The following is a 24,994-nucleotide window of genomic DNA, read 5'->3' on the forward strand; positions in this document are numbered from 1 at the left end:
AGACAGGGGCACAGACACATACACAATACACACAAACCTACCACACACACACACAGACACAGCCCATACACACAATACACACATGCGTACCACACACACACAGACGCATCCCAGACACACAATACACACACACGGACCACACACACACAGACGCATCCCAGACACACAATACACACACACGGACCACACACACACAGACGCATCCCAGACACACAATACACACACACGGACCACACACACACAGACGCATCCCAGACACACAATACACACACACGGACCACACACACACAGACGCATCCCAGACACACAATACACACACACGGACCACACACACACAGACGCATCCCAGACACACAATACACACACACGGACCACACACACACAGACGCATCCCAGACACACAATACACACACACGGACCACACACACACAGACGCATCCCATACACACAATACACACAAACCTACCACACACACACAGACGCATCCCATACACACAATACACACATACGTACCACACACACACACAGACACGTCCCATATACACAATACACACATACGTACCACACACACACACATACATGCATCATGTCTCTCTCTCTCTCTCTCTCTCTCTCTCTCTCTCTCTCTCTCTCTCTCTCTCTCCCCGTTTCCCTCTATCTCTCCTTCCCAACCCTCCATCTGCAATCAGCCTACCGCTAATGGACCATGTACTTTATTAAAAATATATAGTTACAAACTCCATTGTCAACCTGGGCTGGGCCTGCAGACCTGGAGGGCCCACAGGGAGGGATGGCCCTTACCTTGCTCCTTGAGGTCCCACTTCTGCACCCAAACCCAGTACTATCCACGGGCCAAGAGAGCTGGCTCCGAGGGTCTCAAGGGACCAGCCAGCTGGGCAGGGGAAGGTTGGGCTCGAGGGGTGCGGAGTGCGAGGGCTGCACCTCCTCGCCCTGCAGGTACAAATGGCAGAAGGTGGATGTGGTGCCTCCATCTCTCCATTTATAGATATTTACGAAAGAAAGTCATGAGCAACAGACCACAGTCATGCAAAAGAAACGCACACCCCTCCCACCCCCTCAAACTAACCACCGGCCCACCCCGGAACCCCAAGACGCCCACCCCCCGACAGTCCAGCCGCCTTCCCCAAGGTTCTGAGAGCAAAGGGGGAATGTCCTTGAAGGGTCGGTGGGGAAAGGGTGGTGGGTCTGGGGTTCCTGAGCCGCCAGTGGGTAGGTGCTGGAGAACCCAGGCTGACCAGACGGAGGGTATCCTGGCCCTTTCCCAGGCCTGGGTTCTGGAGTCAGTAGGAAGGGGCCTCCCAGTCTCTGAAGGCCCCAGCTCTCTCCAGAAGGTCCATGGAGCCAGGGTGAGCCACTCTGTCCTGAGTGCGGTGGAGGTGTCCTGGCAGCCCACCCCCGGAAGAGGCTCTGGTGGGAAGCGAGAGGGCGGGCCCGGAGGTCAGATGGCGGACTCCCTGCGGTAGGAGATGTTGTCCAGCGGGAGGGTGGCTTGCATGCGCTCCAGATCCAGGTGGCTGCCAAACTCCAGCATCCGGATGATGCCCGCCTCCTCCTTGGAGCCTGCCTCCAGGCCCAGGCCCGCGGCCACGGCGGCAGCGGCCGCGGCCTCCTCCTCCATCTCCTCTTCCTCCTGGCTCATGAGGGCCAGCTCGTTCTCATAGCAGAAGGCACTGGGCGGGGGCGGTGGGGCGGGCAGCACGGTGATCTTACTCTCCTGCAGCTCCCGGGCGGAGCAGCAGGGCGTGCCGGCCACCTCGTAGGTCTTGTGGAAGCGCGAGTAGTCCACCTTGTAGTGGCTCTTCTCCTCAAAGACCACGGGCTCGAAGCGGTGGCCCCATAGGATCTCGCTGGCCAGGTAGGAGCTGCGGGCCTGGGTGGTCATGGCCGTGGCCTCCACCATGCCCTCCAGGATGACCACGATCTCAAAGTCCTCCGACTCCAGCTCCTCCTTGCCCATGCCGTAGAGCGGGCTGTCCTCGTCGATCTCGTGGACGATGATGATGGGCGACACCAGGAAGATGCGGTCCAGGCCGATGTCGTAGCCCACGTTGAGGTCCCGCTGGTCCAGCGGCAGGTACTCGCCCTCCTGGGTCATGTAGGGCTTGATGAGCTGGGCCCGCACGTGGGCCTCCACGATGTGGCTCTTGCGCAGGTTGCCCACGCGCCACATGAGGCAGAGCTTGCCGTCGCGCACCGAGATGACCGCGTGGTGGCTGAACAGCAGCGTCTGCGCCCGCTTCTTGGGCCGCGCCATCTTGGCCATGATGGTGCCGATCATGAAGGAGTCGATGACGCAGCCCACGATGGACTGGACCACCACGGCGATGACCGCCAGCGGGCACTCCTCCGTCACGCACCGGAACCCGTAGCCGATGGTAGTCTGCGTCTCCACTGAGAACAGGAAGGCACCCAGGAAGCCGTTCACGTGCATGATGCAGGGCTTGGCGGCCGCCGGGGCCCCCGCGCCGCCTCCCGCCACCGGGGCCCCCGCCGCGGCCCCCGCCGGGCCGGCCTCCAGGTCACCGTGGAAGAAGGCGATGCACCAGAAGAGGAGGCCGAAAAAGAGCCAGGAGACAAGGAAGGCCGCGGAAAAGATCATGAGCATGTAGCGCCAGCGCGTGTCCACGCAGGTGGTGAAGATGTCCGCCATGTAGCGCTGCGACTTGTTGCTCAGGTTGGCGAAGTAGACGTTGCATTGGCCGTTCTTCTTGACGAAGCGGTTGCGGCGTTTCCGCCGGGGCACGTGGGCCTGCCCGTTGCGGCTGTGCCCGTGCATGTCCTGAAGCCGGCGTGGTCACCTGGGAAGACGCAGGGCCTGCGGGGGAGAAGCAGACACGTGAGACGCTGGGGAGCGAGTGGCTGCCGTGGGAGCGGCTCTCCAAGGGCCCCCGGAGTCCGGATTCCAGGGCTGCAGGGAACCCACCCAGTGATGCTCAGAAGGGGCGGAGCCTGGACTGGGACCCAAGGCTTCCTCCACCACGTGGGCAGAATGTTAAGGTGGTTCTGACAGCAGGGAGGGAGTGCCTCTGTGGCTGGCCCAGCTCTGGGATCGGGGTCTGCCAGACCAGAAGCTGAGGCCACCGGGATCCAGGCCCTAGTCCCAGTCCCTCCCGCTGCCCCTCCTCCCCCACCGAAACCTCCTGCGCCCGCTCTTCCGGGGGCTTCCTGATGCCCATCTCGGCAGCGCCCTCGCACTGTTTGTCCCACGTGCCCTGAGCAGAGGAAGTGGTGAATGCTCTGGGCCCCGCTCACCTCCCTGGGCTCAGCCTCTGCCCTTCTGGGTCTCTCGGGGGTCGGACATTCTCCTGTGCCGTCCAGTTCGGCAGCCACTGGCCACCTGTGGCTCTTACATTTAATTAAAATTAAATAAAACGTTAGCTTCAGTTCCCCGGCTGCGCTCGCCACATTTCAAGGGCTCCGTAGCCACATGTGGCTAATGGCCACCATACTGGACAGAGCAGATGCAGGACATTTCCATCATTGCAGAAAGTTCTACTGGGCAGTGCTGGGACCCACAGCCCAACGTCAGTTCCTGTCCTGTCCCCAAACTCGTTGGGAGCAGCGGTGGGTGAAGACTCCAGTGTGCTGGTCAGGACGGACATAAGGGGAGCCCTGATTTTTGGCTCCCGTGTAGGCATCCCTATTTCCATATCACAGGCGAGGAAACGGGGGCTCAGAGAGGGGAACTGGCCTAAGGCTGCACCGCTGGTAAGTGAGTCCAAGTCCAGGTGTGTCTAACTCCTCAGCCCCCAGGCGCTGTCAGTTTTGCTGAGTTCGCGGTGTGAAGACCTGGGGTGGCGGAGGCAGACACACCACTACCTAGCTATGTAAGCTCAGGCAACTTATTTCACCTCTCTGAGCCTCAGTTTCCTCAGCTGTAAAATGGGGATCAAAACCCTACCTCACAGGACCCGCGGAGACAGTAGGTGCTCAGTTAAAGCCAGTTGCCCTCCTGCCTTCTTTCCCGCTTCCTAGAGCCGAAGGAAGCTGGTGAGAGGCAGGATTTGCCTGTCAGCATCCCCAGCTGTTTCGGTGGAGGTGGCCTCTCACCCTGCCGGGTGGCGGGCATGCCAATTGGGCCCACGCAGGGCAGACCTTCCCCTCACCCTCCTCTCCGCTGGGGCCCCAGGAGAGAGATGGTGCCGCCCAGGGCCCCAGCGGATGGCAGGGCCGGGGCTGGGCCCGGGCCCGGGCTCCTAGTAACGTTTTGGCCCAGAATTATATAAGGCTGGAAGTTTCTATTTTCTGTTCTATTCTTCTTCCTGATCTAATTGTGCATCTGTGGCAATGTTTATACACTTCCCCGGTTCAGGACAACTTGGTTGCCGCAGCAACCGGTGCGTGCCAACGCTGTAATTTGGAGATCAACAGCTTCAGAGCCTGCCTCTTCCTGGGAGAAACTCCCTCTCTCAGCCCAGGGAGAGTGAGCCCTGCCCCCATCTCCTCCCTCCCCTGCGGTCACCCTATCCTGACTCTGGGTTCTCCTCCCTTTCCCCCTTAAAAGGAGCTCCCTGGATCCCACAGTCCTGGATTGAAGTCCCAGATCCACCATGTAACTTGGGCAAGTTACATAACTGCTCTGCACCTCAGTTTTCTCATCTGGAAAATGGGACCAGTGAGACCCATCAGTCTAAAGACCTAACAGGTAATGCGGGTGTGCAGGGCTGGCCCTTAAGAGGTCATGATTTTAACTGGGCTTCCCAGACCCTCTCTGCTACCTTCCCTAGAGTCCCAACAGCCAGGGCTCCAGGTGGGTAGCCCTGAGGGCATTGGGGGCCAGGGGCACCTTCTAGGCTATAAATGGCTTTCAGAGAGGTCTTCCTTCGCTAAATACATCCCTCTCTGCTTTGTCTCACCATCTTGAATGCATCCATCAGCACCACAGAAAGAACCAGAGCCCGTGGGAAGGGTTTCAAGATCACTGATTTCAAGACCCTCATCTTACATCTGAGGCCAAGGAAGCTCAGAGCTGAAATGAACTTGCTAAGGGTCCCAGAGCAGGTGCGCCAGCCCTGAGCAATCACCTCACTTCCACTCCTGGAAGGTCAAGGAGGGTGCTCCCGGGAAGAGGAGCTTCCTCTCTGGAGGGGGTTGGGGTAGGACTTCGGGGCTAGGGAAGAGAGGGCACCAGCCCAGCCCTGGCAGGCCCTGGACCCACCAGCCTCAGGTCTGCAGGATAGAGAGGCAGAGGGGACAGAGTGTAGCAACCTGGGCCTTTGGTGGATGAAGACGGTGAGGCCCAGAGAGGGTAAGGGCCCTGTCCAAGGCCAGACAGGAGCCCAGGGTGCTGCAGGGCCCTCAATCTCTGCCCAAAGGAACTGGTCCTGACCTTGGGAGTTCATCTGGTGCTGCAGGAGAGGGTTCTTCGTGGGGCTCCCCTCACCAGCACTGCCCACTGCTTCCCATCCCTTAGTGGAAGTGCCAGGAGTCTCAGCGAAGCCCCAGGACGAGGCTCTGTACATCCCTACCCCTACACTCACACCCTCCACTTCAACACCACCCCAGCCCCTGCCCTTCCATCACCCCAATTCCCCACCCCCAGCACCCATATGTAGCCCGGGGAGGGGCACAGCTCATCTCCCGGCCCCACGCCTCCTCTCCTGGTCACAGCAACCATTCCCCGAGCCCCTGCCCTGGGCCAGGCCCGGGGCCACCACTGTTGTGCCTGCTAGCTCAGGCGGTGCTCAGAAACGTCCACTCCTGGGCCTTTGGGAAAGCTGCCCACGAGCACAGGTGCTGCCACCAGGTCCGACACTCCACCACGGGCAGCCCATGTGTGGGGCGTCCCCCTGAAGACCCTGGGCTGGTGAGGGCCCAGCCCCTCGTCCTCAGTCACCTGCCCAGATACACCACCACTCCATCCATCACCATAGCCCCTGCGCAAGAGCGGGGGGTTCAGCTGCCGGCACCGCACGAGGCTGACACAAAGTGAGGGGTACGGAGCTCGGCCAGTGCTCGCAGGTCACAGCTGCCAGGAGACGGCCAGCTTTTCTGTCCCTTGTTTGTCACACGGGGCTTCCTGGCGAAGGCACAAGGACCCAAGGGAAAAGTGTGAAAGAGAAAGGGACACAGATCATGGGAGAGAGGCGACAGGCATTGATGATTGGGTACCATCTTCCTCCGAACATAGGTGTTTTATTAAAAGAGAGACAGGGAGAGCAAGGGTGCCCTAGCTGTTCAGGTGCCTGTACCATGGCTACAACTAAGTGTACTTTTCTGGAAAAAGGGAGCTGGTCTAATCCGCTTGCACTGAAAGAGCCCTGTGCGCACACACTGGGGAACAGGTTTTCTATGGTGGGGGCCCGGGCGCTCTGGCTGCCTTGCTGGGTGACCTGGAACAAGTCCCTCCCCTTCCCAGCCAGGCTCTCCCTCCTTCATTCTAAGAGTGCCGCCTGCAGCGTCTTTCATGGTGAACGTTCTTTCTTTTGGGGAAATAATGGGGATGGGAGATGCTGGCTGCTTTTTGAAACGTAATGTCCTTTCTTAGCCGAGTGAAGAATTGACAATGCTGTGTAAGTTACCAACTCTTTTTTTTTTTTTTTAATTTTGCTGGGCTGTGAACATCTGGATCCTGGACAGCTAGGGAAACTGAGGCTGAGAGCAGGGCTGTGGCACATGCGTCAGCAGCTGGCGACGGACACCTGAGCCTCAGGGAGAGCGTGAAGGGGACCAGCAGGGCTGTCAGCTCGCTGGCACCAATCTCTATCCTGCTCCTTCCTGAGGAGTTAGGGAGGGCTGGACCCTGCCTGCCAGGGGGTCCAGAGAGGCAGGAGGACCACCCCGCACCTGTGTCCTCTTAGGTTTTCCCTATGATATGATGACACCAAATGCCCCCTACTTGCCCACAGCTCCCTTTGCCGAAAAAAAGCCAATAAAGTGGCGGCAGCCTCAGCGGTTTCCCGCAGCCTGGGAAGGCTGTGCAGGCGAACCTCCCCACGAGCACCCGCCGCCACTCGTGGGAGTCACGGTGGCGTCTGCAGGTGCGTCACGCAGGCCCTCTGGCCCCAGACAGCAGCAGCAGCGTGTCCTGAGGCCCAGGCGGGCTGGCCTGGCCGCACTCAGCCCCTAGACGGCGGGCGGGAAGGGGGCAGAAACGCACACGTAGTGGGTGCCTAGCCCGCCTGCAGGCCTTCAAGCACCCCACTGATGTTGGGTGGGACAGCAGGGGAGGCGGAGGGACCTGCCGGAGGTCACACAGCTCAGAGTGGGGCCCAGCTGAACCCGTCATCCCTCGGTGGCCGCCCTCAGAGAGGGGACACTCTGGAAGTGCCAGCTCTATGCCAGGCGCTGTCTGGTCCCTCTTGCTGAAACATCACTATGACTCTGTTAATTGAACAAGTATTTATTAAGCACCTACCACAGCAACAAGCAGGGTTATTATTTCTCTTCCCAGCTGAAGAATCACAGGCTGGGGGTGGGGGTGGGGGAGTAGGGACGGGGATGGGGTCACACAGCAGATGTGGCAAAACCGGGATTCCGATTCAGGCCTGGGTGGGTCCAGGTCCTGGCTCACCCTGGTCCCCAGCCTCTGGCCTTCCCTTCACCTCCCACGATGCCCTGTTCAACCCGGACCCCCTCATGCCTCTCCCCAGCTCTCCAGCCTCAGCCCGAGCCCCCTCTGTTCTCTGAAGCCTTCCGCGGCTGCACTGCCAGCCTCCAGCCCTGCTTCCTCACAGCCCCTTGACCCTCACTCGGCTTCTTTTCAACTTGATGAAAATAATGTGCTGGTTAAAGCCTCACATTCGGGGCTTTAACCAACACATTAGGCTCTCAGGCTCGGCTCTGTCAACCTCCTAGCATGTCCTCTGTGGACCTCGGTTTCCTCACCTGCAAAATGGAGATGATGCTAACAGTACCTACCTCACCTACGTAATAGAAACATCAGCCGGGGGTTCAACAGGGCATTGCGGGTAAAACGCAATGAATGAGATGAGATGAAGATGATGATGGTGATGAAGATGACAGTGTAAGAACACTGGCCTGGGAGACCGGAAACCTGGCTTCAAGTCCTGGCTCCACCACTAACTGCTCCAGCCAGGGGCTCCTTCTCTCCATCTGCAAAATGGGGGACCGTAATTGCTCTCTGGCCAGAGAGCTGGGAAGATGTAATGAAGCAAGGGCCCAGCACAGAGTCTGAAATAAGGCGGGTGATCTGGTGGGCGTTCTTGAGTCTGATGAGCCCTACTCATTCCTGAGTCCCTCTTGGGCCTGAGGGGAGGCTGCCTCTTCTAGCAGATGTCGCACCCTCGGGGAAATGGGGGCGGTGCAGGGCAGAGGGTGGGGGGAAGAGAAGATTCCCCTGGGAGAAGTGGAAGGAATTAACAACACTGCCCCATTTCCCAGCCTTGTGAGGAGCACAGGGCCTGCCCCCAACCCCAGCTCTGACTGAGGCCTCTCAGGCCTGGACTACCTGCTTTGGCAGGGAGGGTCCTTTCATCTCACACACATGGGGATTTGGAGGAGCGAGAGGACTTAAGTGCAGGCAGCTGTGCTCCTCAAAGAGTAAGAGGCGGCTAAGGATGGATCTAGCCATGGGGGTGTCCCGTCCTGCCCATGGTCCTCCGCAGGCCCCTGTCCTGCTCCTCAGACCCTGGGAGGTCTGACTACCTTCTCTCTATGAATCTCTAGAGCCCAAATCTTCCCCCTCCCAGGGCAGTGGCTCTGACTCTGGAGTCTCTGTACCACTTTCCAACTGTGTGACCTTGGGCAAGTTACTTAACCTCTCTGGTCCCTGCACGCCTCATCCTTAGGTGGCTCTAAGAGTATTCCTTACCTCATAAGATTATTCTGAGAGGTAAATGGGATCATGCACAGGTGCCCAGCACAGAGTAAGTGGTTGGTAAGTGGTACAAATCACTTCAGAGGCTGAACAGTCCTTCCCTCTATCCCCTCCCCTGGATTTCAGATGTCATGCCCCGGAGCCCACCCTGCACCCATCATGCGGCCCCGACCAACTTTTCTTCCAACACCAGCACTAGGGGGCAGGTGAGTAAGAGCAGTGCCCTCAGACTCTCACGGAGCTGGGCTGGCTGGCTCCAGCAGGATCCTTGACCTCTAAGCTTCAGTGCCTTCATTTACAAAGGAACACAGTAACGCCTACCTTGCAGGGTGGTGTCGTGAGGACCAGAAGCAGATTGTCAACCGTCATAAAAGTGCAGGCCACACCGTGGGGGCTCAACAGACTCTCTTCCTCCCCCTCACCTTCTTTTGTACCCCGAAATCCCACTGCACACGTAGCCCCTCCCCCACTGGCCGGCAGTGTGACATTGCGAAATCCACACGGAGCATTTAGTTTGCACTTGCTCTGTGCAGGCACTGTTCTGAGGGCTTTACGCTGATCAATTCCTGCCATCCTCATCATGACCTCAGAGGAAGTTTCCGTTTTCATCCCTACTTTATTTATTTTTTAAATTTTTTTGGCTGCACCACGTGGCTTGCAGGATCTTAGTTCCCCGACCAGGGATTGAACCTGTGCCCCCTGCTGTGGAATTGCGAGTCCTAACCACTGGACAGCCAGGGGATGCCCCATCCCTACTTTAGAAGTAAGATAACCAAGGCACAGAGAGGTTCGGCAACTTGCCGAAGGTCACACAGCTTGTAAGTAGTAAAGCCAGGATTTGGAACCAAGCAGTTTGATGCCAGAGCACAATCATTAGACACTCTGCTCTCCTGCCTCAGAGAAACACTGTCGTATCAAAAGTTTCTTCCACTTAGTAAACACTTATCACGCCTGCCCTCCTTTGTGCCGGGTTCTGTCCAGCAGGTCCTACTGGGAAAGGAGAAACTGGGTCATAGGGCAAGTTGGAGCCAGGAACTGGGTCCCTGATTTGAGGTCCAGACAGAGCCTAGACACACAGGTGACTCTGGGCTCCAGAGGGGCTCTGAGCAGTGTGGGGTGAACTGGCTCATTCCTCCAGCTCTACAACCACCTCACCTCCCAACCACTCAGCCAGCCAGTGAACAGGTTTAGAAAGCAAATTCCCCAGAATGTCCAGACGGACCTTCCAGTCATGGCCAAATGGCAGGAGCTGGTGGCTGGAGGACAGAAGGGCCACGGCTCCAAGCTGCAGGTACGCCCTGTGCTGCATTGCTGACGCCTGGCCCCTGCCCTGATAGATGGAGGGCTCCCTGCTCCCAAAGGAGCCTCTTCTGTTGGCCAGACAGTCCCACCAAAGAGGCCCCCCAGACACCTTTGCCCTCTCCCTATAGGAACCTGAAGGCAAGAGCAGATCCCCAAAGGCTTCTCTCTTCCAGAACAACCTCTGCTCCCTCGCTGGTGGTGGGATTCAATCCCCCACCGTCTTGCTGTGGCCTCTAGGGACCTGCTCTGCTGTGTGCTCCTTCCTCACAGGCGCTCACTGTTACTACTGCACACTTGCTGTGGGTCAGGCACAGGCTGTGGACTCACGCAACTTATGCATCGGTTGGGGAGAGATGCTATACACGTAACAAGCATTTGCACAGGTGACAGCCAACAGCTGTGGTGAGCTGCTTGAAGGAAAAGTATGGTGTGACGTGAGAGAGAAGAAAAGGGGCCGTAGTTCGATGGGGGTCCCCGAAGGCCTCTTTGAGAAAATGACATTTAAACCGAGACCTGAGTAGTAGGTGGGAGCCAAGACAATCGGGAGAATTGTGTGTCTGTGTGGAAGAGGGGTGTAGAACATTCCAGAAAGAGAATCTGCAGCAAGGCCAGAGAGCGGGACTGAAGTGAGCAAGAGGGAGGGTCGCCCAGGACGAGGCCCCAGAGGTGAGGGGTGGGCAGGGTTTCAGAATTCATCCTCATTGCTATGGGAAGCGGGCAGGTGGTGAGGTTTTGCCTGGTTTGATCTTTTCAACTTTCATGTGACATCTTTAAGACAAATAGGAATAAGCTGTAATATAATAAACCCTTGTGTATTCACCACCAGGATTCAAAAATAAAACGTCCTCAATATGGCCCCAGTGGCACCCCTGCCCTTGTCTGGCCTCAGAGGCCTCTGCTGTCTGATCCTGGGGCACACACTGGAATGAGATGTCAGGATGCTTTGTGGAGCACAGTGGAAGCTGCAGGCCAGCGACAGGGCTACCACTGCTGCCCAGGCGGCTGATGACGGTGGCCTGGAGCTGCCAGGGTGGTGGCAGCGTTGCTCATGAGACGTAAAGAGATTGGGGACACATTCCGGACAGAGAGCCCCCAGGTGTGGCGACGGGCTGGGTGGGGGGTTGGGAAGAGGGCTGTCAGGAGTAGGTAATGGTGAGATGCTGAAAGAGGACCAGTTCCTAGTGTGCTGTGGCCTTGGAATGTCCACATCGGGAAGTCCACGGCACGTCAGCCCCTGAGATCCGGACAGAGCTAGACTCATTCGATCGTGCACACCTGGATGAGGCTGTAAGCTGTAAGAGTGGAAGAGATCGCCCAGGCAGGGATGCTGGATGGGAAGAGAAGAGGGCCTCAGACCCAGCCCCGAGCATCTCCGGCACGCGGAGGAGAACCTGCCTCCGCAGATGGAGGCCAAGGGGCAGAGGGAGAGGATCAGCAGGACAGCGGGGCCCCTGAAGCCAGGAGAAGAGGGAGTTTCAGCAGAGTCGCCCAGTTGGCCCTGACCAGCCCAGGCCGCCTAGGCCAGTGACGCCACCTCCTTTTCCCCATTAGGGTGCTCCCTCTCCCTGGCCAGAAAGGGTGAAGACTCCTCATGGGCAGAGGAAAAGGCAAGGTGCTGGGCGGGGTTGGGGGGGGCAGGGGGCAGGAACAGAGGTGACTTCCGCACAGCCCACAGCAGCCCTCCGATCCCAGCTCCACGGCCAGGGCTGGGCGTGATCACTGCCAGCCCCTTCCCCCATTGTCTCATCCTGGGCTTCTCAGCAAACAAGACTCCAGGAGCTGGAGCTGCTGGCCTGGGAAGAGGGTCTCCCAGAGTTTGGGGAGTGGGGGCTGATGCCCCCTCACTCACACAGGATTCCTTGAATTCTCTGCTGGGCTCACAGGCCGAACCTAAGAAGAGGTGTGGGGAGGAGGGGGAGTGGGTCAGGGGTGTCAGAGCCAAGTGCCAGGGCGAATTCAGCCAAGACCACCCCGGGCAGCTTCGGAGAGCCATGCGATTGCCTGTGACACTTGTGTGGGCTCCTGGGCCTGCAGACACTCACGCACTCAAGGAGCCAGGCGCCTGGTTTGCCCAGCCCAGACTGGAAGCAGCCCAAACACGATGGCACACCGCGAAGCCAGTGAAAAAAGGAGGGGGAGCCCGGTAGGAAGCGGTGTAGGTCTTCAAGATGTGTTTTTTTGTTTTGTTTTGTTTTGTTTCTGCGGTACGCGGGCCTCTCACTGTTGTGGCCTCTACCATTGCAGAGCACAGGCTCCGGACGCGCAGGCTCAGCGGCCATGGCTCACGGGCCCAGCCGCTCCGCGGCATGTGGGATCCCCCCGGACCGGGCCATGAACCCGCGTCCCCTGCATCGGCAGGCGGACTCTCAGCCACTGCGCCACCAGGGAAGCCCTTCAAGATGTGTTTTTAAGTGAAAGAAGGTAACCGTGATGAACACTGAGCATAGTATCTACCATTTGTATAAAAAAGGAGAGAAAAGAAATTTATAGATACACATCTTTGCTTTTCTGTGCTTGTCTATGGATGGAGACCCAGGAAACTGGTGACACAGGCTGCCTCCAGGGAAGGGAAGCAGGTGCCTGGGGGAGGGGTGGGAGGAAGAATTCTCACTGTATTGCCGTTTGTGTCTTTTTAATTTTAGAACCATATGAATGTATTACCTACAAAAAAAAAAAGACACATAGAAAGTTTTAAAACTAGTGTGTACCTATGTGTATTTTCCGAGAAGGGTCATAGCATTCATAAGGTCCTCAAAACGGACTGTGATCCCAGATAGCCTGAGAACAAACACTTCACTTTGGTACTGAGCGGCCATGGAAAAATGTCTTAACCTCTCTGAATCGCATCCATAAAAAGGGAGGGACAACACCCACTTCACAGGCATGTTGCCAAGATGAACAGTGACAGTGGAGGGTAAGGGGTTATAAACTGCAAAATGCAAAAACCCTTTGTGAAGGGGATGACTTACCGTCACCTCCAGTCCTCTCCGCTGCCCCCTCCAGGGCTCCTCTGAGCCCACGGTCCTCCAAGCAGTTCTGATGGAGGCTGCTGGCTCACCCTTGCCTCCCTCCTCAAGTCCTCCAGGCCTGAGGGCCCCTCTGCGGGTTGCCCCTCTCCCAGCCTCTCTATTCAGAACCCATGCAGTGTCCAGGCTCAGCCTTGACTAAAAATACCACCCGGCCCCAATCGCCCTCCAGAGACAAGCAGATCTGGCACCTGCTCCAGTGTCTGCTGGGCGTCTAAGAGGCATCACAAACCCAGCATAGCCAAGATGGAAGGATCGCCCCTCCCCTGCCTTCCCCGTCTCTGTCTGACCTTCTGGGGGCGCTGCTCAGGCATCCCACCTGGGCGTCATCCTTCAACCCTCCCCGAACCCAAGAGTCCTAATAATGGTATGATAACTAACATTCAGTGTTTACTCTGGGCCAAGCCCTGGCCACTCCTTTGACCCTCATGATACCCTGGAGGTGGGCACTGTTATTTTCGTCCCCACCGGGAGTTCAGGAGCTTCCCCAAGCAGGTGGACCGCAGGAATGGGACCTGGACGTGGGTCCCAGGCCCAGTCCATCCAGCCTGCAGCGCCCTCCCTGCCGCAAGCCACGTCACTGCCGACAACTGCACGGGGTCCTCCCTGAGCCTCCCTGCCTCCACTCCCCGTGCAGTCCGTCTCCACACGGGCTGAGGACCCACGTCACTCCTCAGCGTGGAGCTCTCAGCTTCCCACGGTGCCGTCCTGCCCTCCAGTCTCCCCTCTCCACTCCCACCCCGACCCCCGACCACTCGGGCCTTTCTTCTTGCCCCTCCTGGATAAAATCCTCCAAGACTCCACTGCTCACACCTTCCTACCATTCAGGTCTGGACTCAAAGGCTGCCTCCTCCAAGAGGCCCCCCAGGCATTCTCCGTCTGCGTCCTGGTCTTCCTCACAGCATTTATCCAATCCAAACTGACTTCACCCACAGTCTCCGCGAGTGCCGGGACCTCAACTCTCTGCTTCACCCCTGAACCCCAGTGCCTGGCACAACGCAGACACTTAATAAACATCCGACGACTGACAAAGAGATGAGGTAATTTCAGCCTGTCATAATTCCCGTGAAGGGCCTAAGCAAGGGTGATGTGACAGAACGTGACCAGGGAGGAGCTATTTTTGTCACCAGAGTTAGGGAGAACCTCTCAGTGGAGGTGGCCTCTGAGTGGAGACCAGAAGGAGATCTTCTGTGGTGCTGGAGTGGGGCAGGACGTCCAGGGCCTCGGGCCTCGGCCTCACACTCTTACGGAGCACTGGCTTCTCAGCAGGTGTCCCCAGGTGTCCTCCCAGCTGGGCGCCCAGGGTCCTAGGCCCATAAAGGAAGCTCCGAGGACAGGAGGAGGCAGTGCCGGGGCAGGGTCAGCAGGAGAGGGCGCAGCAGACAGGCCTCGGAAGGGCCAGAGAGCGGCAGGAACATTCATGCTCATCCGCAGCCGTGAGGGACTCCTGCTATCAGAATGCCTACTAAGCGCAGGGAAAGAGCTACGTGCCCACCCGTCACCTCTGACCGTCTGCCAGCTGGCTCCTGAGGCCAGAGACTCGCAGACTCCATTCACTCATTCATTCATTCATCACCCTAAAAACACGCTGAGCTGGACGGGCAGCTGCCCTCCTGCCTAGTATGTGTCCAACACAGCCCAGTGTCGTCCCTCGGAGGGCACTCCATAAGTCATTGTGGAATGAATGAACACTTATTGAGCACCTGCTGTGTGCTGGGAGAAGAGAAATGAGTAAGACACCACCCTGCTTTGCTGAGCTCCGCAGGTAAGTATGTGAGGAGGGCGGAAAGGATCCTCATGGCCAGAGGGCTTGGAGAGAAGGTCGCCAGAAAGACACGAGGCAAACAGAGAGCCCAAAGACAAAGCAGGGCTGGGCGGGGGGGCAGAGAGCAGGACCTAGGCCCCAGGGTGGGGTGGTTGACCAGGAGGCTCGGGGGCCTGGAGCTAAGTGGGCTGCTGGGCAAAGGAAGGAAGGTCTGAGGACAGAATAGCAGTATCCTGCAATTCTCAGCACTTATGTTCTTAAGAACCAAGCACCCTGGAGAAAAGGAATCTGGACACTCAAGCCTTCTCAGTGTTGCCTCCAGGATTTCTATACAGGGCAGTAAATTTCAGACTTTCTGACCAAGACCCAGAGTAAAAACATATTGTAGGACTTCCCTAGTGGTGCAATGGTTGAGAATCCGCCTGCCAGTGCAGGGGACACGGGTTTGAGCTCTGGTCCGGGAAGATCCCACATGCCACAGAGCAACTAAACCCGTGAGCCACAACTACTGAGCCTGTGCTCTAGAGCCCGCGTGCCACAACTACTGAGCCCGCGAGCCACAACTACTGAAGCCCACACACCTAGAGGCCGTGCTCCGCAACAAGAGAAGCCACCGCAATGAGAAGCCAGCGCACTGCAACGAAGAGTAACCCCCGCTCACTGCAACCAGGGAAAGCCCGCGCCCATCAATGAAGACCCAACGCAGCCACGAATAAATAAATAAATAAATAAATCTGTATATTAAAAAAAAACATATTTTACATTGCTACTCATCATACAATACAGTCCATATATTTTAAGAGATGAAACAAAAGCATCACAAAATAATACCCTCATTACATACAAGTGCTTGAAATTTTCTTTTTTTAAAAACTAATTTATTTTATTTTATTTATTTTTGGCTGCATTGGGTCTTCGTTGCTGCACGCAGGCCTTTCTCTAGTTGCGGTGAGTGGGGGCTACTCTTCATTGCGGTGCGCGGGCTTATTGCCGTGGCTTCTCTTGTTGCGGAGCACGGACTCTAGGCGCACTGGTTTCAGTAGCTGTGGCACGCAGGCTCAGTAGTTGTGGCTCGTGGGCTCTAGAGCACGGGCTCAGTAGTTGTGGCACACGGGCTTAGTTGCTCCGCGGCATGTGGGATCTTCCCAGACCAGGGATCGAACCTGTGTCTCCTGCATTGGCAGGAGGATTCTTAACCACTGTGCCACCACGGAAGCCCGAAATTTTCTTTTTTATTTCATAAAAAAAAAAAAAAGCGTAAGTAGTGGACTCAACTAACTCAATTTCACAACCACTAATGGGTCAGGACCTGCATGCAATTTGAAAAGCACTGACCTTCGGGGTGCTTAGGAGCTGTGAATGGGTTGAGATGGGATCTAGGGCTTATCTTGGAGCTGCAACTGACCATTCTTGGATCACGGGCTTTGGGGGGCACACAACTGTGGGGAGAGTTGTTGGAAGTCAAGGGGGAGTATGTGCAACAGTCTGTTAGACCCTTAGGGTCACAGGACCTCTGCACTGCGGTCCAAACAGGGACTCTGGGTTCTGGGTCCGACCCCTTCCCTGGCCCTGTATTAGAACCCACTGCTATCCCCCTAACAGATGCCATTCAGCAGTTGCTTGCCCACCCCCCATGACAGGGAGCTCACCCCCTCCTCAGGCAGCTCCCTAGAGTGTGGGGAGTGAGGCTCTGCCGTGCTACTAATGCAGCTGGTGACTGTAAGTCCTTCCCATGGCTGCCTTGTCTGTCCTCTCTGTCCCCTGGCCTGTCATCTCAGGGACCCGGGCCAGCTCCAGCACGAGGCCATGGCCTGCTCTCTGCCCCACTTGGTTCCCTCTCCTCCCCGTGGCCCGGCTCCTGCCCCATGGCTAGGGGGTGGCCCTGGAGCCCAGCCAGAGAGAGGCTCTTTCCCAGGTCAGGTGGCCTCAGGATCTACAGCTGCACAGCCCGGCGCTGGTGCTCAGCCAGGCCTGCCCCCGCCCAAGCAGGTCTGGAGCGCTCAGCACAGAGGTCAGGCGCTGACACTCAACACAGCCAGAGGAGCAGCGTCTGAAGGTGATGACCGGGGACCTGGAAGTCTGCCAAGAGCGGCCACTGAGGGGTCAGGACACAAAGAAGCTCATGTCTACAACAGGCCATGTTATACTGCCAGGCTCAAGAGATCTTCCCAGCAACCCGCAGATACGGAGGCACAAGCCCACCCTACGGGTCAGGGGATGGAGGCTCAGAGAGGTGAAAAGGCTGCCTGAGGTTACACAGCCAACTCAGCGGCGGAGTTGGACTCGAACCCAGATTTTCTGTTTCTCATCCACAGGCCTCAGCGGGGACTACTGAGGCCAGAAGAAAGAAGCCTTGGGGGAACAGGCTAGATTCCTCAGACCCCAGAGTGCAGAGCCAAGCCCAAAGTGGGGGGCAGGTCTCAATTAGCAGAACCCTCTAGACACAAGCGGGCTGCCCCGGGAGATGGTGAGCTCCCTGTCAAAAGGGTGTGAGGGGCTCTGATGCCCATGTGTCAGAGTGACTGCAGCCTCGTCTGCCCCCCGTTCACGTCACCCACAGCCAGGGCCCCTCTAGCTCTGTACCTGCCACCTCCCCTGTATGGCCTCATGGAGTTCTCCCATTGCTGACCCCTGTTCCATCTGTCCCCAGGCTGAGTGGCACCTTAACTCTTCGGTGGCTGGGGGAGGTGGCGGGCTAGACTTCTCAGGCCTACAATGGGAGAGGGGAGGCTCCTTCAGGGAGTTTGGGGTCGGGGTCGGAGAGGAGCTGCAGGGTGGTGGTGGGGAAAAGACTTCGCTGGGGTGTCCCAGAGGCCAGTAAATCTTGGTGCCAATTCTGCCACCAAGGCGAGGCTGGGCAAACTCCCCTCCCCAGGCCTCAATCTCCCCATCAGTAAAATGGGATCGGCCCCTCACTGTGAATGTACCCCCTCCTCCCCGGCCTAGCTAAGGTCCCCTCCCATCCTCGCTGCCCAGGTGGAGCTGGGATGGGCTCCGAGAACAGGCGGGGCAGCAAAAGGAAGAAGCCAGACACTTCCCCCCACCATCACCACAGGTAGCCCCTGTTTCACAGAGGAGCGAAGCGAGGTCCCCAGGGGGATGGTGACCCGGTTAATGTCACTCAGGATAAGTGAGTGATCCAATCCCAGGCCTGTCTTCCTCGCTCAGCTGCACCCACTGTGACAAGGGGCTGCTGCCCCTGCCCCTCTCTCCAACCTAGGGGTTTCCCCAGGAGATCAGCTCATCCCCTGCATAGATACAAGGAGTGTCTGAGGGAGACAGAGGTGTCGGCAGCCCTGGAAGAGGGGAGGCAAAGGAATCAGAAGGAGCCCCGAGCTCTGGTCCAGCCCCAGCTCTGTCACCATCACTGTGTGACCTTGGGCAAATCACTGTGGTCTCCGGGCTCCATTGCTCCATCTCCCAGCAGAGTGCTAGAGAAAAAGCAGACACAGGAGCAGACCAGCACTGCAGGGTAAAGGTGGGGAGAGTGGCCTCCTTCATCTGAGACCAGGGGCTGTTTCTGCACAGCTGCACCCACGCCCCACCGCATCTCCCCCCTGCCCTTCTGAAGCCCCCCCCACAAGGCCCACCCAAGCAGGTCTAGACCCAGGCTGCCGGCTGATAGGTCACCATGGCAACGCCAACTCCCTACACAGCACCAGCCGGGGTCTGGACCACCAAGGACCACCTTCCTTGGTAGCCCCTCTCCTTGACCTGCCAATGCTCTCCATGGGCACCTCCCCCTGCTTACAGGCCAGATGTTCCGCATCTGGCAGTAGGGCTGGTCAACGACTGACCAGGTAGCCACAGGCAGGACTGGGGGAACTTGTGCAGGGAAAGGAAGGGGAGCCCCAGGCTGGACGGGATGCCCCCTCCCTCCCTCAGAGGCCAAATGGAGGGTCGCAGAATGGCTAGAACTGGGACTGGGTGCATTCCCAGCGGGACAAACAACACGTGGCTCTTTCTACCCGTTGGACCTGGGGCAAACTCTTGCTTCTCATTGGGCCTCAGTTTTCTCACCTGAAAAGTGGGAGTGACGGCCTTCAGAGGGTGGCGGGGAGGTTTAAGTGAGGTCATGAATACAAAGTCCAGCGTAAAGCCTGGTACATTGGACCTTGTCCCCTTCCTGCAGCTGGACCTCTAGGAAAACCTTTGTCACCCCAGCGGCCAAGCAATAGCACCATCTATCCGAGCAGTTCGCGTGTATGAGATGTGAGTGAGCGGGTGTGAGTGTGTGCAAGTGTGTGAGAGAAAGCGTGTGTGATAGTGGGCCAGAGAGTGTGCGAGCTGGAGGGGGTGTGTGTGTTGGGAGGAGGTGAGGCAGGGGGATGCATGCGCGGGGGGCCACGGGGGCCGCACCCCAGCCTTCCTCCCACCCATTTGCCTGGCCCGTGTGTCCTGAAAAGGAACAGGGGTCTTAGAAGCAGGTGAAACCCATCAGTTCAAATTGAGTCCAGTCACTTTCCATTTGTGTCCAGCTGGTCCCTCCCCCTCGCTGAACCTCAGTTTCCCCTTCTGTGAACAGAGGGACCCACCAATGCCCCAAGTCAGGTTCAACACAGGGACCAGATGACGGGCCGCAGGGGCAGAACTGGCCCCGGCCTTTGGGAATGGGGGGCTGAGACCCGGAGCAAGCTGGAGCGTGAGCTCCCCTGTCCCCCAGCTGCACCCCACCCACCACCCCGTCAGGCCCGTGTGCGCGCCTGCAGGAGCGCGCGTGTGTGACTCAAGGTCTATTCATAGCTGAGCTCCACCAGCTGCAGCGTCACAAGCAGAGGGGCCTCAGCCCATATTATTATTTCAATTACCATCTGAATTAAAAGTTTGAGCAGCGATCAGCCCACGTAGCGAGGAGAAGAGGGAGCAGGAGAAAAATAAAGATGAAAAGGAGAAGAAGGGCTGTGCTCGGAGATCCCCCCGCACCCCAAGGAGGACTGAGTCGCTGAGGAGGCTTAAAGGTTATGCCAACCCCCAGGATTCCTGCCCGCCCTTCTCCCAGGGCCCAGGGTCCTCATGGGAATGGGAGGAGCGCTTTGAGAGACAGCCCAACGGCAGGCACTTTGTAGAAATAGATCATTTAGTCCAGATTCTTGACCACGCGGATGGGCGTACTAAGCTCAGAGAGGGTGAGGAACTGACCTAAGGTCACACAGGGAGCCACACCCAAGGCTGCTGGCTCCAAGACCCTCTCTTGCCAGACAGGTCCCATCTACAGTTTCTCCTGACCTCACAGGCTGTATGACACTGACATCTGTGGATGGCCCTGGGGCAGGACCAGGGAGGACAGAGGTGGACCTGCTATCCCAGCTGGTTTCTCTTCCTGCTTCCTTCTCCCTGTTCCCAAGGCTGGCTCCCTTACCCACGGCCCTAGCCTGGAGCCAGCACTCTCAGCCCTCTGCCAAAGCACCCAGCAGTCTGCACTCCCAGTCCCAGACCTCACTCCACCATCAGCCCAAAGGCCCCTCCTTGCCCACTGGCGCAGGGGACAGAGCCCTGGCTCATATCTGACTCTCCAGTCAGCTTTGGGCAGGCCATTCTTTGTCTCTGAGCCTCAGTCTTCCCCTTTGTAAAATGAGTTCTCCCCTTGGGCGCACGTCTATTTCTATGTCTTCAGAACAGAGCCCCCATGGGATCTCTGAGGGGGTGTCATGCTCTGGGGCGACGCACCACCTCCTGCCAAGCCCCATCCCAGGGGAGGGACGACGTTTTCCACTCTTTCCTCAAGGAAGTCCCAGGGACAGCCCCGGAGCATCAGACTCAGGCCCGGACTCAGACCCAGGTTCCTCCACTTCCCTGCTGTGCGACCTTGGACAAATCACAGAGACTCTCTGAGCCGTGGCTCCCCCATCTATACCACAGGGACCTCAGTTCGACATTGTGGGGTTGCTGGGAGGGTTAAATGAGGAGGAATTTACAAAAGCTCCGAGCCCAATGCCTGGCACGACGACGTGAGTTTCCTTACTGGGAAGCCGGTAAGTGATGGGTGCTGCTTCCCGGCTCCTCCTGGGGGTATCAAAGACTCTCGAGATTTTGAAGGTGGGGATGCTATTCAACCTCCCCCATAAAGCAGGAGTCACCAGGGCAGATAGCTGGCAGGCACTCAGTCAGCTCTGCTTGAATAGCTCGGGAATAAGAAGCTCGTACTTCACAAACAGCCACAGATGCACCTCTAGCTCTGGGAACCTTCTGGAAGGGGCCATAATCTTCCATCTGAACCCCAAATCCAGCCTGGCCCTGACTGGGACTGCCTGAAACTGGCTTGAAAATGAGCCTGAAAGAGAGCTCTTCAAATAGACCAAGTGAGGGATGGGAATAATGGCCAGGGACGGTGAGGATGGGGCAGCCAGGGAGCAGGAAGGGAACAGGGAGGGGGCCAAAGTGAGAACTGGGCCCTCGAAACTCCCGGGTCCTGTCCGGGCTGGCCACAGTCTTCCACAGGAGGTGTGTATATCTGCCTGTCTCTCTGTCTACTTCCAGGCAGGGCTGGGAGCCAGGAGCCCTGGGTTCAGGCCCCAGCTCTTCTTCCACCCCCAAACCATCAGTGTGACCTTGGCGGGGCGGGGGTGGGGGGTCCACTTCCCTCCCTGGGCTTCGGTTTCCACTTTCGTAAAATAAGGGCATCAGACCAGTGATTTAAGTGCCAAGCCTTCTGTCTGAACCGAAACGCTCTCCTGCCAATGGCTGTGTCAGCCTGCCCCCCACCTCCAGCCCAGGGTGCCGGGAGCCGTGGGGCCCCTCAGTGTCCGGTTTCATGCCAGAGACCCTGTCTCTTCCCCCGTCCCCCTCGTTCGTGTCTAGTACCTCTTTCACATCTAGGGCTTTTGAGGGTTCTATCACCCCATTTTACAGGTGAGGAGATGGAGGCATAAGGAGGTAAAGTCACTTGCTCAAGGTCACAGAGAGCCATTCAAAATTCAGGACTCCTCCTCTGCGCCCGGGACAGCAGTGGGACTCAAGGGCATCTTTCTTCAAGAGAGTCATCAAGATCTTGAATGGCCAACAGTTCTCGATACAGATGTAGACTCTGCACGGGGTGAGGGTGAGGGGGCTGCCCAAGGTCACACAGCAGAGCGATGACAGATCGGGGTCCTGAACGCAGGCTCCCTGCCTCCCAGGCCTCGCCTAGCCCGGGGGACAGCAACACGGCCTGACCTGCCCTGCCCTGGGATCTCCGAGATTAGAGCCCTTGTTCTGCCTCGAGGCCCTGCCTGGCTGCTCCCGGAAGCCCCCAACACCGGGGACTGAGGGGGAAGAGTGAGCAGGAAGACAGGAAAGAAAGTTGAGGGTTGGCCGCTTGCCCCCCAGCCCTCTGTCCCTCCCTCTCCTTCTCTCCTCGTGCAAGGGGAGCGGTGGTGATGTAATGCACTCGGCTTTGGTCCCGATGCCAATCTCAGAAGAGAGACGACAGATTGCGTGAGCCAAATTTGGCATCCTAGGGGGAGAGGCATGAAAAGTGGAGATGTGGAGGAGAGGAGCGAGGAGCCTGGGGAGGCGCAGGAGAAGGCCCCCTGCCCAGCAGACCCCAGAATGCCTCCCTCCTTCAATGCCGGCCCCCACCTCCTCCCCAGCCCACCTGGCCTCGGGGCCTCCCCTCCTCACTCTGCGAGGCCGGCCTGGCTGCTGCTGGGACCCTCCAGGCCTGGTGCTGCCAGTCCTGCCCCCCCCGACACACCGCTCCAGCTCCATTTCCCACCGCCGCTAGTCTCCTGGTTACCATGTTGCTGGTTGTCATGTCGCTTACATGTCCTCGTGACTCAGTGGTCCCCGCAGAGGGGCCCCCTCCTCCTCACACCCCCCTCGGCACACGCCCCCGCCTCCCCCAGATCCACATTAAGAACCAGCCCGCCCTGTAAGCCTACACTGTTCCTCCTCCCCTTCCCTCTTAGATCCTAAGCTAAGAAATTTTTTCACGGCATCTCCTAAAGCTACTTTATTCTCTGCTCCGCAAATGTCTGTTAAGAACCTACTGTGCTCCAGGCTTGTGTCAGCTGCTTCCAGAGACCTCACATGGTCTGTAAATCACTTGGCAACCCAGTGAAGTCAGTACCATCATCCCCACTCTCCAGCTGAAGAAACTGAGGCTCAGCGAGGTCAGGCCAGCTGCCCAAGGTCACCCAGCAGAAATTCAAGGCCAGCTTTGTCTGCTCCCAGTCACCCCAACACTTTTTATGGGAGAGGAGCTTCTCTTTCAAGGGTAACCCAAAGGTTCCTGAGGAATAGCTCCCAAGCCCCAGTTCCCCCCTCTAATTCTGGGTACTCCCCTTCTTGGTCAGCCTTATTTCAGGCCATATTCCCCTCTCCCCATTAGCTGTTCATCTTTCCAAAGGTAAGATGAGTCCTTACTCCCATGTGTTCAGCGCTTCCCCAGCCTGAACAGTCCTCAGCTCATCTGAGCGCAGGCGCCCCCTCCTCCCCTTGGAGGTCAGTGGGACAGGGAAGAGTGTCCTCATTCCACAGATATGGAAGTTGAGGGTCAGGGAGGAGAGTGACTTGTCCACCGTGCTGGTTCCTCAGCTAGCTGAGCTGATTTCTAGAAGCCTAAATGGAGGATATACAAGGCCCACTGCCCAGCGTGGAAAACCCCAGAAAGAGCCCATCCTCCCAGTGGAGAACAGAGTAGAATATTCTAGGTTCAGCCCTCCAGACTCCCATTTGGCTATGGGTCAGCTCAATGGCCAACAGCCTTTGCTCCTGCCATGTTGCACCTCAGCCCGTATCCTACCACCATCTTTGACGTTTTGTTCCCCTCATCCCAGGCCGAGCCAGGACCACCGTTTGGCTCTCAGGCCCCCCAAATCCTGCCAACAGCTCCAAAAAGCCCCAAAGCCCTGGAGGTCACAAGACTGGATGTGGGGGAGAAGCAGAACAGACATTTTACACACACACACACACACACACACACACACACACACACACACACACAGGTCTGGCTCCTCTCTGGGCCTTGCATGCGTGGCTCTTAGGCCTCCCTCCCTCAGTTCCCCGTTCCCTCAACCTGCTTCTTGACATCCTACTTCTCTTGAGGCCCTCACCTGCCAACTCAGCCAGGCCACCCTCCACCTGTCTCTCCCCCTCCCCCACACTCTCCCCATCCCAGAGCCTAGGCTCTGGGGGCAAAAGTGTCATGTAGATGCTGGTCGGGGGACACTGCGCACCGGCACGCTTGCAGGGAAGTTTCCCTACTCCAGGGCTCGTTCAGACCTCTCTTTCCCTGGGGTTCTCCGTCTGGGAAGGGAAAAGCAGTCTTGCCTCTCTGCACAGCCTGTTTCCACCACTGTGAAATGTGAACTGCCTTCTTCTCTGGATACCTGTCCACCAACCCTAGGGTATTGGGGTCCAAAGTAGGTGCTCAAAACATGAGAAGTGGGATTTTGTTGTCAGGGCCATTTGCAAACAGGCCGCAGTTGGGGAGGTGGAAAGGAGACACAAGTCACCTGCCTTGAAACTCCTCCAACCCAGTGTGACAGCTGGGGGTGGGTAGAGGCAGGGAAAGGTCATGGCCGGGGCAGAAGGTCAAGGCCCCTTTCACTCACCTCTACCCCCCTTCCTGGCAGAAACCCAGATCTCAACGCTCCCGACGACGACGACGATGGACAGAGGACAGAGCTCACCAGGTCCCGGGGAGTCGCCTGACCGCGCTGAACGCACGCCTGGCCGCGGGAATCCGGGTCAGGGATAAGGTGCTGAGCGGGCGGGGACCGAGCCGCCAGGCCCTGGGACACACAGACACGCACGCGGCCGGACAGACGACGGACAGCGCCAGCGGCGAGCGCGGCCCCGGCTTACCGCGGGGCGCAGGGTCCGACGAGTCTCCGGGAGGCGGCGAACGGGCGCTACATCCCAGGCGCAGTCGGGCGGGCGGCGTCCCGGGCGGGGAGAAGGGTGTCCCGGCGCCCACTCCCCGCGAACTCGGTGGGCCGGCCCCGCCCCCCCTCCCCGGCTGCCTGTGGGTCTGTCCGTCGGTCCCCGGGTCTCGCGGTCTCCGGGCCGTCCCGCGCCGCTCCCCGCGGGCCGCCCAACTTTCAGCGCTGCCCCGCGCCGCGCCCTCGGCGCCGCCTCGGCTTCAGCATCGTCGGGCCCCGGGCCGGGGCTCAGAGCGCG

General features: G+C 58.2%; 1 protein-coding gene across 1 annotated transcript; it reads right to left on the bottom strand.

Annotated features, from left to right (window-relative positions):
* Positions 1-1,459: 1,459 nt before the first annotated feature.
* KCNJ4 (potassium inwardly rectifying channel subfamily J member 4) lies at positions 1,460-2,797 on the bottom strand. The gene has a single exon (XM_024761615.1). The coding sequence runs from the start codon at positions 2,795-2,797 to the stop codon at positions 1,460-1,462; it is 1,338 nt and encodes a 445-aa protein (XP_024617383.1).
* Positions 2,798-24,994: the final 22,197 nt, after the last annotated feature.

The sequence above is a fragment of the Neophocaena asiaeorientalis genome, unplaced genomic scaffold (genome assembly GCF_003031525.2).
Source record: "Neophocaena asiaeorientalis asiaeorientalis breed wild unplaced genomic scaffold, Neophocaena_asiaeorientalis_V1.1 scaffold473, whole genome shotgun sequence".
In the NCBI taxonomy this organism is placed as follows: domain Eukaryota; kingdom Metazoa; phylum Chordata; class Mammalia; order Artiodactyla; family Phocoenidae; genus Neophocaena; species Neophocaena asiaeorientalis.